Source organism: Schistocerca piceifrons, chromosome 2 (genome assembly GCF_021461385.2).
Source record: "Schistocerca piceifrons isolate TAMUIC-IGC-003096 chromosome 2, iqSchPice1.1, whole genome shotgun sequence".
Classification (NCBI taxonomy): domain Eukaryota; kingdom Metazoa; phylum Arthropoda; class Insecta; order Orthoptera; family Acrididae; genus Schistocerca; species Schistocerca piceifrons.
Window position 1 is genome coordinate 1,060,294,166 of NC_060139.1, and position 17,871 is coordinate 1,060,312,036.

Sequence of the window (17,871 nt, forward strand, 5' to 3'; positions counted from 1 at the left end):
AATGTTGTCATAGACAATCAGTGTATTTTGGTTACCGTAAGAAGCAACGGGAAGCTTTTGACTACAAATATGCCAGCCATAGAAGAAAACAATAATCTCACATGCAACGAAAGAGAATAATCTGCCCAACAGCAGAGTGTAAAAAACCACGTGTGATATGAAAATACCTGCTTAACTAAAACCAAATTTGATTATTTCTGTATATAGTAAACAAGAATACATGGGATACAGTAGGTGTTACAGGCATGTAGCAAATGAAGGAAAACTGAAATACTGATGAATATTTAAAGTGGCATGTAACTTTCAAAATAGGTTAGTAAAAGCGCATTGAAACTATTGATGGTGAAGCCATCTTTAAATCTCAATCAATTTGTAACAACTTTTAATTTGCAGACAAGCCACACAAAGTCATAAACAAATTGTTCCATCTGCTGTAATGACCATCTCAGAAGTTACAAATCTTAAGAGGGACAGGAGGAGACGTTACATAAACCCATGCACACTGTCAGCTGTCTATTTAATTCCTTTGTCTTGATCATAGAAATAGCTCAGAAACGTCTTAATTGCTGTTTATGTCTCTGGAGTTGAGCGCATACAGTAACGAAACTTCCAGACAGATTATAACCACGCACTAAAGATTATAACCTGGGTCCATGCTTTTGGCAGCAAACATCCTATAATCTGTTCTCATCCTCAGAACCAGAACAACCTTTCAAAAGGGCAGTACCAGCAAAAAGACAGCCACATCTAGCAGCACCAACATCTCCATTCTATGCTTCAGACTAATTTCATGGTCTTGTAAAGCACTGCTAGAATATGTACTCCGTTCATAATCCCTTTTTCTTAAAAGTTACTAACTGTGTCTTGGACCAATATAAATATTTGCATATATCATAAAGCAATTCTTGTCCTGGCCAGTTTCATCTCACATCACAAAGAACAAGAGTGACATGTCACAAGTTCCACATGACATCGCTTAAAAAATAAATATTTTCATTTACAGTTGATTTGTTAAAATGTTATATACTGCACCTTCCACTGGAAATGGGAAGCTGCATTATCACATAATATTCTTAATGTTGGCTTCATATTTCACTTAAGTGTACATGACAACTGAAATGAAGAACAACCTTATATGCAACACCATCCAAAAATTACAGTGTGCCCACTTTTGCTTCAGTAGATGGATCATACACATCATCTCTGTCATACACACAATTACTCCTAAAGGACGAACTTTGTGGAGACTTTTACTTTCTCCGGAATAAAATAACTTTAAGTCATGTGTGCTTGTGGTTGATCCGCTATCAAATTGGTCACACCAATCAAACATTCCTGCCCATGCTACAATTTGCACTCCACACTGAAATATCAATCTGTACAAGTACAGATATCTCAATATTTCTCTCTGGGTGAAACTCACCAAACACATTGTGACAATAAAAAACCACAGAATCAGGATCCCATTGTTTGTGTTTACCTACATTATAGCAGTTCCCTGGATTTTGTAATGACTCAACAAAAAGCTACATGGGGATGTTAGGTATCAGCAACGAAACAAGCAAATTTCCAAAAAGGAAGGAAGGAAGCACTAGCTATCACGTCTAGACAAAAGATGGGAAATGAAATTTTGGACAGTCTCCCAATATAAGTAAACGCTGTGCCACCACACTCACAGTCCAAGGAAATGCTGATGGCAAAAGGCACGCCACAAACATGCAATAAGTTAATAATAACTGAAAACTATTATTTAACAAGACAGGGTACTCTGTAAATATGTAGACAAGCCAAATAACAGCACTCACCTGCAGATGCTGGAGGAGGATTAAGTGCAACACTCGTGTCTTGAGCTGAAGCAGATTTGGAAGTAGCCCGTATCCCACTTGGACCAGGCTTACTAAGGTCAGCTGGACCCTCGCAGCTACTAGACAGAATAGACACTTTTTTGGGAGAAAATGGGCTGCTAGAATCTGAATCTGACACATAGTCCTGAGAATCTTCATTGTCCACATCCATTTTCTCAATCTCTGCAGATGTTGCACTATTTGGGGTTTCCTTGTTGAAAGAGAGATCTTGTGGGAATTCGTCTGCTGACGATGACGTCTGAGCTGCTCCGACATTATTCCCTCCACTATTACTGTTATCCATTGATATTGGAATTTCTGGAAGTTGCTGTGCTTCTTCTTCTTCTATTTCACGGAAAAGATGATCGAATGCATCGAAGTTTGATCTAAAGAAGAACAAAACAGTCCCGTTAACAAGGATGTCAATTTGTGAAAAACCAACTACAATTAATTAATGATTTTTTTCTAGATTCTTTAATTCTTATCGACTACAGGAAGTTTGAACTATTTAGCACTGACAGAGATGAACACTACAGTTTTCTTGTAGTATGTCAAGCTTAAAATCACTTTGGGCCTCTGAAAATGCCAAGGCAGCAATGCATTCCATCCCTGGCTGTGTATTTTGATGTCTGATAGATCCGGATCCTCAAGACAGTCTGCAGCACATAGCCCAAATGGCTTGATCGCATGGGGCCAATTCCTGAACAGCCATTCAAAGGTGGGTTGGACCACTGAACTAAATGCCAATGACTGAGGTGACACTGATATCTTCAGAGCCTGTCAAGCCAAAACGATACATCGCTGAATCCAGAGTGGTGGTTCACCAGTCTCTGCACACAAACTTGGAACTGGGCTGGAACGAAAGACTCCACTCGATATCCAAATGCTCCCACGGTGGACAGCATCTAACATCTTGAGGTAGGAAAGTACGGGCTGATCCGTAGACCATGGCGCCACAATCTAAAATGTGATCAAACAAATGCCTTGTAAAACTGCAGGAAGTGGGACCTGTCAGCTTACCATGTTTTTCCATTAAGGCATTTCACAATATCCCATAACTGGAGGCCCTTTGTTCGTAGGTAGTTGAGATGTGGAAACCAAGTTAATTTCAAGTCAAATAATAAAACTCAAAAAGGGTGCAGTTCCTTGAAAACATAAAATAATGTCCTCCATTGTGAGCACTGGTTGGTTAAAACTTCGAAGAGCACAGTTAAAACTGACACGTCCAAACTTCTCTGGTGAGAACCAAAAACCAATTGTCCTGGCCCAGGTTTCCAGACTCCTAATGGTCAGCTGTATCTGCCTCATCATCGTTGTAAGATCGGAGGAATTGTAGAAGATTGCAAAGTCATCCAAAAACGAGGGAGCACTTGACAGGGCGTCCAAATGCAGAGGAAATGCCATTGACAGCGATGGCAAACAATGTGATACTGAGGACGCTGCCTTGGGGGGGTTCCCATTCTCTTGAATAGTCAGACAAGGCATCGCCAACGTGATATTGAAAACGCCAGTCCTTGAGAAAGGATTGGATAAGAAGTGGCATGCATCCATGTAGTCCACATTCATGGCGTTGGCAAAGGATGTTGTACCTTCAAGTAGTGTCATATGCTTTCAAGGGCTTCTTTTACAATGGTTTCAGCGTAAGGACTCCAGTGTTGCTGTCTCCAGTACAATTAAGTTGCCAAGGGTGGAATGGTAGTGCCTGAAACTGCACTGGGAGCAGCTCAGGTGACCTCGGGATTTAAGCAGCCAGATGAGGCTGCGTTTGACCATGTGTCAAGGGTCTTACCCATACAAATGCTAAGCGCTACATTCCAGTAGCTGTTAGGGCCGCTACGGTCCTTGCCCAGTTTCCAGATTGGAATTAATATTGCCACCTTCCAAGTTGGGGGGTACTGTCCATCAAACAAGATCTGATCGAAACAAGAGAGGAGGTGCTCTCCCGCTTCAGGGCACACATTAGAAAGCACGGTATAATGGATCTCATCAGGTCACGGAGCAGCGACTCTGGCCGCAGACAAGGCTGATTCCAGTTCCCACATGGAGAACGGTAGGTTGTAGACTTCGCCATTATCCGAGATTAAATTGAGCTTCCACATCTCCGCAGTCCTATGGAAGACTTGAAAAGCAGGAGTGTCTGAATGACGTAGGACAGTAAAGAAGTGCTCAGCAAAAGTCCAAGCCATGTCTTCTGGCGTGCCTATCAAGACCCCATTACTTGACAGGACCATAAGGGAACGTGTACTGCCGGAAATCCATCATATTTAGTCCCAAACTTCTGGAAGTGGACCAATTAATGGAAGACATGAATTCCCTCCAGGAAGCCTTCTTTCATACTTTTATCATTCGCATTGCATGTGGCTGCCGCAGATCTGAAAGCATGAAGGTTTTCTGCAGTTTCATAGTGTTTGAAGTTCCGCAGAGCTGTTTGTCTGGCCCTAATTGCCAATCGACAATCGTCATTCCACCAAGGTACACACCATCGTCTGAGATGGTTACTACACTGGTAGATGGACTCTACGGCAGCATGGCCCACTGTCTCTCCTGCAATAGCTAGGGAACAAAAACAAAGGTCAATGGCTGAAAAAGACTTTGTAGCTGTGTAAAAATGTGACATCTGACCCATGTTCAGAAGGCAGATATTCTCAGAATGGATAAGTCGCTCAATCATCACCACAGCACATTGTGTACAATGAAGTCCCACCCACAACGAGGAATGTGGTGTTGAGAGTGCCTGGAAGAGTTCTACCAGTGCGTCAGCATGCACGGCATCATTAGGTGGAAGATACAAAGAACTCACTGAGACATTGAAAGGTGGTAGAACTTTCATGGAATTGCTTGTATGATCGTGGTAAAGAGGGACAGGAGAAGAGTGGCATCTATCAGCAATGAAACCAGCCATTCCACCTGTAGTCCTGTGTCCAGTAGTATCATCCTACCTGTGTGGGTGGTAACCCCATAATGCAGGTCTGTCAATGACTTTAAGAAACGTTTCTTATAAGCAGATGCACAATGGTTTCTCCTGGACCAGGAGCTGATAGTCTTCCAAATGTGAGCGATATCCATTTCAATTCCACTGCAACACAGAAGTTTCTGTGGAAGCCATTGCTTAGCAAAGATTGTTCTTGTCTTTCTCCCTCGGAGGTTGCAATTTACCAGGGAGGTCAGGGGAAATGTCAGCTGGTTTCTGGCTCCTTCGATTGGAAGTCCATATCCCCAAGAGCATAGCCCCATCAGAGTGGGAGAGAGCTCGCCGATCCGAAGATTTAACTACTGCTTTCTTGGATTTGGAACTACTTTTTGAAGGATGTTTTCCTTTATTTATGGGGGGAGGTGGTTGCTTGGGTTGTGGGAATGGCTTAATTGGCTGCTGATGGTGAGTTGTGGCATGCGGCTTAGGTGGTAAGCTCATTGCTGACAGTTTTCAAACAACTTCAGTTTCAAGTGGAGTATTTCCCCCACAAGCACATCGACAAGTGCATGTGCTTGTAGCCAGCCGTGGTAGTCTAGCGGTTCTAGGCGCTCAGTCTGGAGCCGTGCGACTGCTACGGTCGCAGGTTCGAATCCTGCCTCGGGCATGGATGTGTGTGATGTCCTTAGGGTAGTTAGGTTTAAGTGGTTCTAAGTTCTAGGGGACTGATGACCACAGATGTTAAGTCCCATAGTGCTCAGAGCCATTTGAACCATGTGCTTGTACTTGAATCTGTGATCTGAGTTTGTGTGGAGGCATCATCTGAGTTTGTGTGGGGGCATCACATTTGGTGATTGGCGCATTACGGGCTGATGCAAAATAAGTAGCAAAAACCAGAGGTTTCATAGCTCTGGAGGCTTTTTTAGCTTCACTATAGGATATCTGCCTCTTGACTTTCAACTCCTGAATTTTCCTTTCCTCATTGTAAACCTCTCACTTTCTGTTCCACACTGGGTTATTGTGGAGCAGTTAACACATTTCGCAGAAAGTGTACAAGAATTGCCTGATTCATGAGCTGAGCCTTCACAACTGCCATATGTAGCAGGTAACCACCCCCTTACTAAAGTTAAGGGTGTTACGCAACTCAGCCTCGACTGGGTAGTCACATAAGGCCTTACATCCCAGAAGCTTAGATATTTGGTTTGAAGTAGTAGTTTCAGCTAAAAGTGTTCCATTATGAAGTCGTCTGACACTTTTTAGAGACCCTAGCAATACCTTCCAATTCCTTGTGAACATAGAAAGGGGTGACCTTCTCAGAGGTACCCCCTCTTTGCTCGATTACAATGAAAATGCTATGGCACACTAATGCTCTGTTGCTATGATTCCGAGACTTGTTTTCGCGAGGCCTGACCAACTGAGCTCTCTTTGATGAGGGGCTGTGGGTACTACCTGACGGTACACCCGTTCCGTCAGTAGTAGTTTGATGGGACCATTCCACAGGGATCCCACGAGACGCTAGGGAAACAACCGTTGACCCAGTCAGACCCATGCATGCCTGAACAAGGGGGAGGGGGGGGGGGGGCACTGAAGCATGCCCAGAGATTATGGTGACAGAGTGCTGGCATCTCTTTGAAACCCTGTGGTCGAAAGCCTGTACGCAGCAAACGAACATTGAGACTCTGAGGGAGGAACAGACAATGACTGCCATCTATCGTTCGAGATCCAGAGTGTATATATGGACAAGGAAAAAAAATCCCAGGTTTCCCAGTTAAAAAACACACTTTTTCCCAGGTGAAAATAGACTTCTTCCATGTTAAGCGACAGTATACTTTCCCATGGAATTGTTTATGAATCCTTTGAATGGTTAACGTTTTTTACATCATTGGCGTAGAGTTTCCAGCCACCACTTCAGAAAACAATACCTAAAAAAATAATAATAATAATAATAATAATAATAATAATAATAATATAAAAATAAAAAAGTGGCTTGAGAAGATCTTTGATGTGCAGCAGTAAGTACTTGCATGTTTTCATTTCAAAATACACTGCATATTTTCGTAATTATGAAAGTATAAATTTGAATTCCACCCAACTTGGAGCATTAATTTCTAGGGCATTGAAAATGAGGTTGCAATGCCCTTAAAGTAAGCCAATCATAGCTCGTGTCACGTGATCTCCCCAGCCGATGACAGCAGATATTGAGAGCACAGGACATGGGATGAGTTCAGCCAATAGCAACATCACTGTTAAGCAGTGCGAACACACAAATAGGAAAAGTTAATAGCTTCAATTAATATACAAGTTTAGCTACAAGAGAAGCTAAGCTTTCACATGTAATATCGGTCTTTTTTGGCGTGTGTTACACTTTAAGATACATCACACAAATGTGCCAGTAAAATTTAAAATAACGACATAAATGTCTGGTCTTCTGGGCTCGAAATTCTTCTAAGTGGCCAGTCCTGTTTTAAACAAGTGTCAAACGCTCTGCAATTCAAGAAATTTAAAGTACATTCTCACATGTAACGTAATTAATTTTGTGCAAAAGAAAATTTACTTTTAAAGTAACAGTTTTCAAACCACCATTAGCAATTTTTTCCCAAGACGTGTTAGAAATAGGTTCATTTCAGCAACTGCCAGAAAACACCAAAAAACAGGTGTTACTGGGCTTGCACAGCAATGATGGCATAGGAAGTCCTTATGTTCGTATGCACGTATAAAGCTTTAGGATATCTCACATTACGTCATAAAGAAACATGCCATCAGAGGATACTCCAACAGCATCGGAATTTCATAAACCATACTAAAATGTATAATTCAGCTTTAAGTGCACGTTTGTACGTCCAGATTCACAATGAAGTAGGTCCCAACCTGAAATTAAGCTTTTCAGTGTGGTTTTTGGGAAGTAAATTCCCTTGGAGTATCAGTACTGTACTATCTCATGTTTGGTTCTTTATCATGGCAAAATGCAATATATGCCAGAGGATGAAATCGTGCACTTGAAATTCAGTGAACAGTTGGAACTATCCTATACTGTGGAATGAAACCCTTCATTTCAAATAAACTGATTGCCTCAGTGAAAAAGATTAATAAAAGCCAAATTTCCATAGCAAGCCAAAAATGTGGAAATAAAATAAAATCATAAAACTTAAACTAATAATATATTTCAGCCCTCTGTAATTATGTGAAAGTACTTTAATTCACTTGATAGCACCCGGCCACAGAAATCCGTTTTGTTTTCATTTGACATGAGAGCTGTACATGAAGAGGAAACAGTGAAGCCACTAAAAGTAGACACGGGTCACATGAAGACTACTCCATCCCCACTACAACTCAAGACTGCTCTGTGCAAATCTGTCAGATTGGATGCGCCATGAAAATTTCTCTGATTAGCATCTGGCTTCACGTAGTCAGATGCGGGAGAAGGTACTGCTCATATGGGACAGAACTGCGCATGCACACGAGTCCGCTGGCATGCACACGAGTCCGCTGGCAACTGCTCAAACTAAACTAATTCAAACAGCTGTGATGCCATGTCATCAGAAGCAGTTTGTTGTTACGAAGTACTGCATAGTCTTCATCTTAAGGCCTTTGACACATTTTGCTGTTGGCAGATGCCTGTGGGTACACAGTAATTTTTTGTAGTTTTATTTTGGTATTTTTCTCTTGTTTATGTTTTATTGCTGCAGTATTATTCTGCAGTAGTGGGGTACAGTAATAGTTTGATAGAGTATCAGTTCTTCCCAGTCAAAATTACAAAAATAACTGAAAACTAAAACAATGAAAAATTCCCATGTTTTTCCTGGATGAAAAAAATTCCCAGGTATTTTCTGGGGCATATATATCCTAGAGATAGTACTTAGATCATTCCAGTGACTGGCAGATATCATCCGCACTCACAGAGTTTCAATGAAGCTAACAATCTGTACCATTGGCCTCAGAACTGATTGTGGCCCTCTAGTTCTGAGTCAAATAGAACCAGAGACTTCAAATGAACTGTGAGATGCTAGGCCACAACTTGTTATACTTATGCTACAGTGCAGAGAACTGTAGTATCCTCAAATGGATTGTGTGTGCACTGCACATTACAGGCTGCTACTCAGGTAGCTGAGCCAGTCTCCATCCAGTCCAGATAGCAGCAGCAGTTAGAGAGCCTGAAGCATTGGTGTAATATCAAACAAAAAACTCTCACAGGTTAGAGTACGAAAATCGTACAGATAAATTGATGAAACATTCACAGCCAACAGCTGAGTTTGAAGCAACAAACCAAAACAATAATAGAAGCAGAAAGCTGATTAAAACTAGAAATTAATAGGTCTGGGATTTTTTAGGAAATTTTAACTGAATGTTGAAAGAATAGCCTAATGAGAAATGGTGTGCACAGCAAACAAAAAACTCAAATCCACAGAGATGGAAATTGAAGTTGCATGTGGGATTTTTTTGGGCATAAACTTTCAATTGAATGTTTGTACTAACCACCAGACTCATTCCAAAATGTAACTTAAAATAGGGATACGATTCAGTGCAATGACAAAAAAATATAGATAACAGTGTCAGCTGAAATCGGCAATTTCGAAAGAGCTCCAGGGACTGATAGAATACTTACAAGATTATATAGAGAATTTGCAACTGAATTAAACTATAATATACCACACATAACAAACAAAAAACTGTGTCAACTATTTGAAGAAATCACAGGTCAAACTCATCTACAAGAAGAGCAGCAAAAGTGATCCATCAAACTTTCATCCTATCAGACTAACATGCATAGGTTGCAGAATCCTCAAACATAATGATCGCCTTCATCCCAACCAGCATGGATTAATAAAACACTACTCATTTGACATCCTTTTACAATTTTCACCTTATGACATCCTGAAATCCACACATCTGGGTAGACAGGTAACGCAGAACTTTTTTACTTCTGAAAAGCATTTGATTCAATACCACACCTATGCTTATTGTTGAGATCAATATCCCGTAAAATTTACAACCGGATTGGGGATTTCTTGGCAGGGAGAATGCCGCATGGTATCTCATATGGGGAGTCACTGATAGAAGCAGAAGTTAACTCTGGTCTGCAACAGGAAGCCTGTCGAAACACATGTCGTTCATATTGAATATATTAATGACAGTGTACACAATACTAACAGTAACGGCAAAATTTCTGAAGATGATGCAGTTATCTAAATGAAGCACTAGATGCACTTATCTAAATGAAGCACTATCTGAAGAAAGCTACAAACACATCCAGTCAGACCCTGATAAGTTTTCTGTGTGGTGAGAAGTTTGCAACTTCCTTTAAATGTACAGAAGTGCAAAATTTTAGACTTCATAAAATGAAAAAAATTTGTGTTCTACAACTGCAGCATCAACAAGTCACAATTGGAATCAGTCAACTCTCACAAATATCTGGATGCAACAATTTCCAAGGGGCGGATACTGAGAGATCATGTAGACTAAGCTGTAGGTATAGCAGGACAATATAACCAGTCTACAATGGAGATTGTTGACAAACCACTTGGGTGACCGATCTTACAACGCTGCTCAAGTTTATAAGACCTGTACTAAACAGGACTAACGGGATGTCGAATACATACAAATAACAGCAGCACGAATGGTCACAGGGCTGCGGCACCCATGGTAGAGTGTGACAAGATGAGCAGAAAAAATGGACCTGGCAGACATCTACAGACAGATGCAAACAATGCCCTAATGGCCAACACATTTCAAGAAACAGCTTGTAAGGACGAACCTAGGAACATACAACCACCCCCTACGTATTGCTACTGTAGGGATTGTGAAGACAAGATTACGACTACCTACAGCGCATACAGAGATGTTTAAGCAATTCTCCTTTTTGCACTCAGTACATGAATGGAATGGGAAGAAGCCCTATAACTGGCCCAACAGGAAACTCTCACTGTCACGCACTTCTCAGTGGTCTGCACAGAGTACATAGTGATGCAAATAAAGGAAAGATGTACAGTAAGTAAGTATGCCTAGCAGTACCCCCTCCCTTACATTTCTGGAACTGAAGGGACTTATTTCAATGCGGTGCACAATACAATTTGTGAACTTTGATGTATATTTTTGTATACTTCTCTAACAACAGTTTGGTATATCAAAGTAAGTAATCTGAATAGAATAGAGGGAAACATTCCACGTGGGAAAAATATATTTAAAAACAAAGATGATGTGACTTACCAAACGAAAGCGCTGGCACGTCGATAGACACACAAACAAACACAAACATACACACAAAATTCTAGCTTTCGCAACCAGCGGTTGCTTTGTCAGGAAAGAGGGAAGGAGAGGGAAAGACGAAAGGATGTGGGTTTTAAGGGAGAGGGTAAGGAGTCATTCCAATCCCGGGAGCGGAAAGACTTACCTTAGGGGGGAAAAAAGGACGGGTATACACTCGCGTGCACACACACACACACACACACACACACACACACACACACACACACACACACACACACACACACACACACACACACATATATATCCATCCACACATATACAGACACAAGCAGACACTGCTTGTGTCTGTATATGTGTGGACGGATACCTTCAAAGCACATAGGTAAGAGCTGGGCAGGTAACTGGAAAATGTCTGGGCTGTCAAATTTTACTGGACTGTCGGAACAGCTGATACCACTATCAATTTCCCAACTTGTATTCAAGGTTAAGCTTTCCTTTTTAAAAGTAGAATACCTAAAGAATGCAACAAACCTTGGAAATGACACAATATCCTTTGCAGGTGCAGCAACAGAGCCTTCAGCTGCACGGGTTCCTTGCAAGGGCGCACCCGGAACTGCAGAATTTGTGCCTTCTGCAGGAACAACTGGAGCAGGAGCAGGAGTAGCTGCAGCAACACTGGCCGCTGGCTGGGGTGAGGAGTGCGGCTGCGGCACTGCCGGACCCAAGTGTGTTGAGCTCACAGTGGCTGCCGGGCCACAGTCCGAAGACCTCGTTGACAGTCCCAGTCGTGTTGGCAGTACTTCCAGGGGGTTGCATATACCTGGAGTGCTGACACCTGCCACATTCATGATCCAGTTAGTTCAAAGCTACTAAAATGAGAAAACGTGATTCACGATTCGTTTACGTTTACATCTACATCTACATCTACATCTACATTGATACTCCGCAAGCCACCCAACGGTGTGTGGCGGGGGGCACTTTACGTGCCACTGTCATTACCTCCCTTTCCTGTTCCAGTCGCGTATGGTTCGCGGGAAGAACGACTGTCTGAAAGCCTCCGTGCGCGCTCTAATCTCTCTAATTTTACATTCGTGATCTCCTCGGGAGGTATAAGTAGGGGGAAGCAATATATTCGATACCTCATCCAGAAACGCACCCTCTCGAAACCTGGCGAGCAAGTTACACCGCGATGCAGCGCGCCTCTCTTGCAGAGTCTGCCACTTGAGTTTATTAAACATCTCCGTAACGCTATCACGGTTACCAAATAACCCGGTAACGAAACGCGCCGCTCTTCTTTGGATCTTCTCTATCTCTTCCGTCAACCCGACCTGGTACGGATCCCACACTGATGAGCAATACTCAAGTATAGGTCGAACGAGTGTTTTGTAAGCCACCTCCTTTGTTGATGGACTACATTTTCTAAGCACTCTCCCAATGAATCTCAACCTGGTACCCGCCTTACCAACAATTAATTTTATATGATCATTCCACTTCAAATCGTTCCGCACGCATACTCCCAGATATTTTACAGACGTAACTGCTACCAGTGTTTGTTCCGCTATCATATAATCATACAATAAAGGATCCTTCTTTCTATGTATTCGCAATACATTACATTTGTCTATGTTAAGGGTCAGTTGCCACTCCCTGCACCAAGTGCCTATCCGCTGCAGATCTTCCTGCATTTCGCTACAATTTTCTAATGCTGCAACTTCTCTGTATACAACAGCATCATCCGCGAAAATCCGCATGGAACTTCCGACACTATCTACTAAGTCATTTATATATATTGTGAAAAGCAATGGTCCCATAACACTTCCCTGTGGCACGCCAGAGGTTACTTTAACGTCTGTAGACGTCTCTCCATTGATAACAACATGCTGTGTTCTGTTTGCTAAAAACTCTTCAATCCAGCCACACAGCTGGTCTGATATTCCGTAGGCTCTTACTTTGTTTATCAGGCGACAGTGCGGTGCTGTATCGAACGCCTTCCGGAAGTCAAGAAAAATAGCATCTACCTGGGAGCCTGTATCTAATATTTTCTGGGTCTCATGAACAAATAAGGCGAGTTGGGTCTCACACGATCGCTGTTTCCGGAATCCATGTTGATTCCTACATAGTAGATTCTGGGTTTCCAGAAATGACATGATACGCGAGCAAAAAACAAGTTCTAAAATTCTACAAGAGATCGACGTAAGAGATATAGGTCTATAGTTTTGCGCATCTGCTCGACGACCCTTCTTGAAGACTGGGACTATCTGTGCTCTTTTCCAATCATTTGGAACCCTCCGTTCCTCTAGAGACTTGCGGTACACGGCTGTTAGAAGGGGGGCAAGTTCTTTCGCGTACTCTGTGTAGAATCGAATTGATATCCTGTCAGGTCCAGTGGACTTTCCTCTATTGAGTGATTCCAGTTGCTTTTCTATTCCTTGGACACTTATTTCGATGTCAGCCATTTTTTCGTTTGTGCGAGGATTTAGAGAAGGAACTGCAGTGCGGTCTTCCTCTGTGAAACAGCTTTGGAAAAAGGTGTTTAGTATTTCAGCTTTACGTGTGTCATCCTCTGTTTCAATGCCATCATCATCCCGTAGTGTCTGCATATGCTGTTTCGAGCCACTTACTGATTTAACGTAAGACCAGAACTTCCTAGGATTTTCTGTCAAGTCGGTACATAGAATTTTACTTTCGAATTCAATGAACGCTTCACGCATAGCCCTCCTTACGCTAACTTTGACATCGTTTAGCTTCTGTTTGTCTGAGAGGTTTTGGCTGCGTTTAAACTTGGAGTGGAGCTCTCTTTGCTTTCGCAGTAGTTTCCTAACTTTGTTGTTGTACCACGGTGGGTTTTTCTCGTCCCTCACAGTTTTACTCGGCACGTACCTGTCTAAAACGCATTTTACGATTGCCTTGAACTTTTTCCATAAACACTCAACATTGTCAGTGTCGGAACAGAAATTTTCGTTTTGATCTGTTAGGTAGTCTGAAATCTGCCTTCTATTACTCTTGCTAAACAGATAAACCTTCCTCCCTTTTTTTATATTCCTATTAACTTCCATATTCAGGGATGCTGCAACGGCCTTATGATCACTGATTCCCTGTTCTGTACATACAGAGTCGAAAAGTTCGGGTCTGTTTGTTATCAGTAGGTCCAAGATGTTATCTCCACGAGTCGGTTCTCTGTTTAATTGCTCGAGGTAATTTTCGGATAGTGCACTCAGTATAATGTCACTCGATGCTCTGTCCCTACCACCCGTCCTAAACATCTGAGTGTCCCAGTCTATATCTGGTAAATTGAAATCTCCACCTAAGACTATAACATGCTGAGAAAATTTATGTGAAATGTATTCCAAATTTTCTCTCAGTTGTTCTGCCACTAATGCTGCTGAGTCGGGAGGTCGGTAAAAGGAGCCAATTATTAACCTAGTTCGGTTGTTTAATGTAACCTCCACCCATAATAATTCACAGGAACTATCCACTTCTACTGCACTACAGGATAAACTACTACTAACAGTGACGAACACTCCACCACCGGTTGCATGCAATCTATCCTTTCTAAACACCGTCTGTACTTTTGTAAAAATTTCGGCAGAATTTATCTCTGGCTTAAGCCAGCTTTCTGTACCTATAACGATTTCAGCTTCGGTGCTTTCTATCAGCGCTTGAAGTTCCGGTACTTTACCAACGCAGCTTCGACAGTTGACAATTACAATACCGATTGCTGCTTGGTCCCCGCTTGTCCTGACTTTGCCCCGCACCCGTTGAGGCTGTTGCCCTTTCTGTACTTGCCCAAGGCCATCTAACCTAAAAAACCGCCCAGCCCACGCCACACAACCCCTGCTACCCGTGTAGCCGCTTGTTGCGTGTAGTGGACTCCTGACCTATCCAGCGGAACCCGAAATCCCACCACCCTATGGCTCAAGTCGAGGAATCTGCAGCCCACATGGTCGCAGAACCGTCTCAGCCTCTGATTCAGACCCTCCACTCGGCTCTGTACCAAAGGTCCACAGTCAGTCCTGTCGACGATGCTGCAGATGGTGAGCTCTGCTTTCATCCCGCTAGCGAGACTGGCAGTCTTCACCAAATCAGATAGCCGCCGGAAGCCAGAGAGGATTTCCTCCGATCCATAGCGACACACATCATTGGTGCCGACATGAGCGACCACCTGCAGATGGGTGCACCCTGTACCCTTGATGGCATCCGGAAGGACTCTTTCCACATCTGGAATGACTCCCCCCCGGTATGCACACGGAGTGCACATTGGTTTTCTTCCCCTCTCTTGCTGCCATTTCCCTAAGGGGCCCCATTACGCGCCTGACGTTGGAGCTCCCAACTACCAGTAAGCCCAGCCTCTGCAACTGCCCGGATCTTGCAGACTGAGGGGCATTTTACTGCCATAAAACAGTGATTATTACTGTTTGGAAAACAGTAAAAGAAATTTTACATACACAAAATAAAACACAATGCTTCCGTGAAAACTGAATATTATGGTGGAGGTGAGAAACAAAGACAAATCGGAAAGATTTATTTTCCAAAGAAAGGCTTCAATATAATATGACTTTGCAGTCACAACATTGTTTTTCTATTACTTGGAATTGCCACACTTTCCACCTTTCCACAAGCCAGTGTTTCCTTACATCACCAAACAACTCAGACTATAGAACTAAAATCTGAAACAGAACTAGAGTTTCTATATGAAATGCCAAAACAGGAGTAGCTGAAATGAACTGCCCCCCCCCCCCCCCCCCCCCCCCTTTTTCACCCAAGCTACGCGCGCGCGTGCACACACACACAAACTTTAGGAAGCACAAATTGCTCTTTAGAAGTCACTTTGTCAGGAGAATAAATAGGAAAAACAAACATTAAGCTGTGCTTTTGCTAAAAGAAGGAAGAAAGTTGTTCCAGTCACAACAAACACTCTACCAATAGTAATGTAGTAATACATAAAATAACAACAAATTAACTACTTTAAACCATACCTGCTGCAGGTGGTACTGTTATAGGTTGTTTAGGCATCCCAAAGAGTTCTTCACGACGAGCATTAGGCTGCAGTAAGTGAGGCTGGTCTGCAAGAGGCAATGCCTCTGCCATCGGAGTATCAAATGGATCTGGCGGTGGACAGCCTAAGCATAGAGTTGAGTCAGATCGCTGTAAGAAAGGGTTTTTGCGTCCCTTTCCAGCAGGTCCCACACCAGATATTCCAGAAAGGGGAGGCGCAGACACTTCCTGATCATCTAGTGAATCAGTCTCCATAGCTGCTGTATGGCTCAACTCATCATCAGCCTCCTCATTATCATTTTCATCCTGAAATTTAAATATTTGCATTTGCCTTAAACAACAAATTTTGTATTTTAAGGTTATCTTAAGAAAAGTGTGCAAGAAAAAACTTCAAAAGAAATTGTTATGGCAACAGAAAAGAAGATGCATAAATACATAGCAGAAATGTTGCAAGACTCGATTAAAAAAACTTTGCAAGTTTGGCTCTATCAGTTTTGTCTCTTGCCCACAGAAACTGCTTCTTTTATAATTTTTATGCTAATGTTACGCCTTTAAGAATCCACTGTCCAAGAACTCACTTTGTAGCACCAAGAGGTAAACTGAATTCAAAGTGTAAAATTTGTTTACAGTTACATGTTAAATAGATGCTACAATCTTTATGTTTTGGCACACCATTACCACAGAAAATATTTGCTATACAAAACAAACAATTAAAACTTCACGGTGATGTGTGTGAAACCAGACAAAATACAAAACTTGCAGATATAATGAGTTCATAACTGTGCAAGTGCTGTAGTACCTGGTCATTCCACGATTCCATTGGCATGCCATCTCTCAAGACTTCAGCATCTGCCGTCTCAGTTCCAGAACGCATATAGTATATTAGTGCATCAAACACATATGCTATATGTTTCAGAGCAGACACATCTAATATCGGCAAGCTGTCAAGATGTTCACCATTGTGTGCTCTCATAAGGGAGAGACAGTATGACAGGAACTCCCGGCGAGCTGAATGAGGATCAGCAGCTACATGAAAAGGACGAGCAAAAGACATCAATTGATACACAGAGGATTATCTCTAACTTATTTCTCGCCTAACAGTAATAAAACAATGTATGATGGGGAAAAGAATCTGTCAGTGTATCTTACATAGAAAACGAGACACTAGGTTAACCATAAAGATTTCGAACATACACAATAGCACTAATAAATAAACTCACATTCAAGAGGGCCTCATATTTGTGTGTGTGTGTGTGTGTGTGTTTTCTGTGGAGGGGAGTGGCACAGACAAACAGAACCCCTAGAGTTTTGAACTACTCATTGGTTTTAATTCAGGAAAGAAGTAAGATTATGAGATCGTGTGATGACAATGCCAGAAGTGGTTCACATACTTGGGCTGGACAATAATCTGTGTGCAATTGAGCTCATTCCTCCCCAAATGTGAATCTAGTGTACTACAACACAGAGCTGCCTCATTCAGTGGATATGATGGAGTAGGCAACATTTTGTAAAGTAGGTCAAGACTAATTCAGAAGGCATGATGGTGAAGTAAAGAATAATTAAAGGAAAATGCATGCGAATGAGAGTCAGAAGCCAGAAAAAGACACTCAGCTACATCTACTAACACACCTTGCAAAGCACTGTTAACTGTACTTACCATTGTATCACATATGAGGGTTCCTTTCTGTTTCTTTCGTATTAAGGGTGCGAGAAAAATGTTTAAATGCACCTTGTGCATGATGTGTTCACATTAATTTTGTCTTTGCAGTTCCTATAGGAAAGATATGTAAATAATGGTAGTATATTTCTATATTTTTCACTTAAATTAGTTCTTCAAACATGATGCAATTATTGTTTAACATAAGAGGAAAACTGGTGGTGGTGGTTGGTTGGTTTCTCATGTGAATCAAGACAGTC

At 42.1% G+C, this 17,871-nt stretch overlaps 1 protein-coding gene across 1 annotated transcript in view; it reads right to left on the reverse strand.

Moving 5' to 3' along the window:
- The window catches only part of LOC124777488 (E3 ubiquitin-protein ligase UBR5), a 344,177-nt gene that overhangs the window by 79,475 nt on the left and 246,831 nt on the right, over window positions 1-17,871 (reverse strand). The window contains exons 32-35 of the mRNA XM_047252926.1: window positions 16,754-16,980; window positions 15,936-16,260; window positions 11,491-11,794; window positions 1,806-2,230 (exon numbers count right to left, since the gene is read on the reverse strand). Of these exons, the coding sequence (XP_047108882.1) occupies window positions 1,806-2,230; window positions 11,491-11,794; window positions 15,936-16,260; window positions 16,754-16,980 (1,281 nt within the window). The remainder of the gene's footprint in view (window positions 1-1,805; window positions 2,231-11,490; window positions 11,795-15,935; window positions 16,261-16,753; window positions 16,981-17,871) is intronic.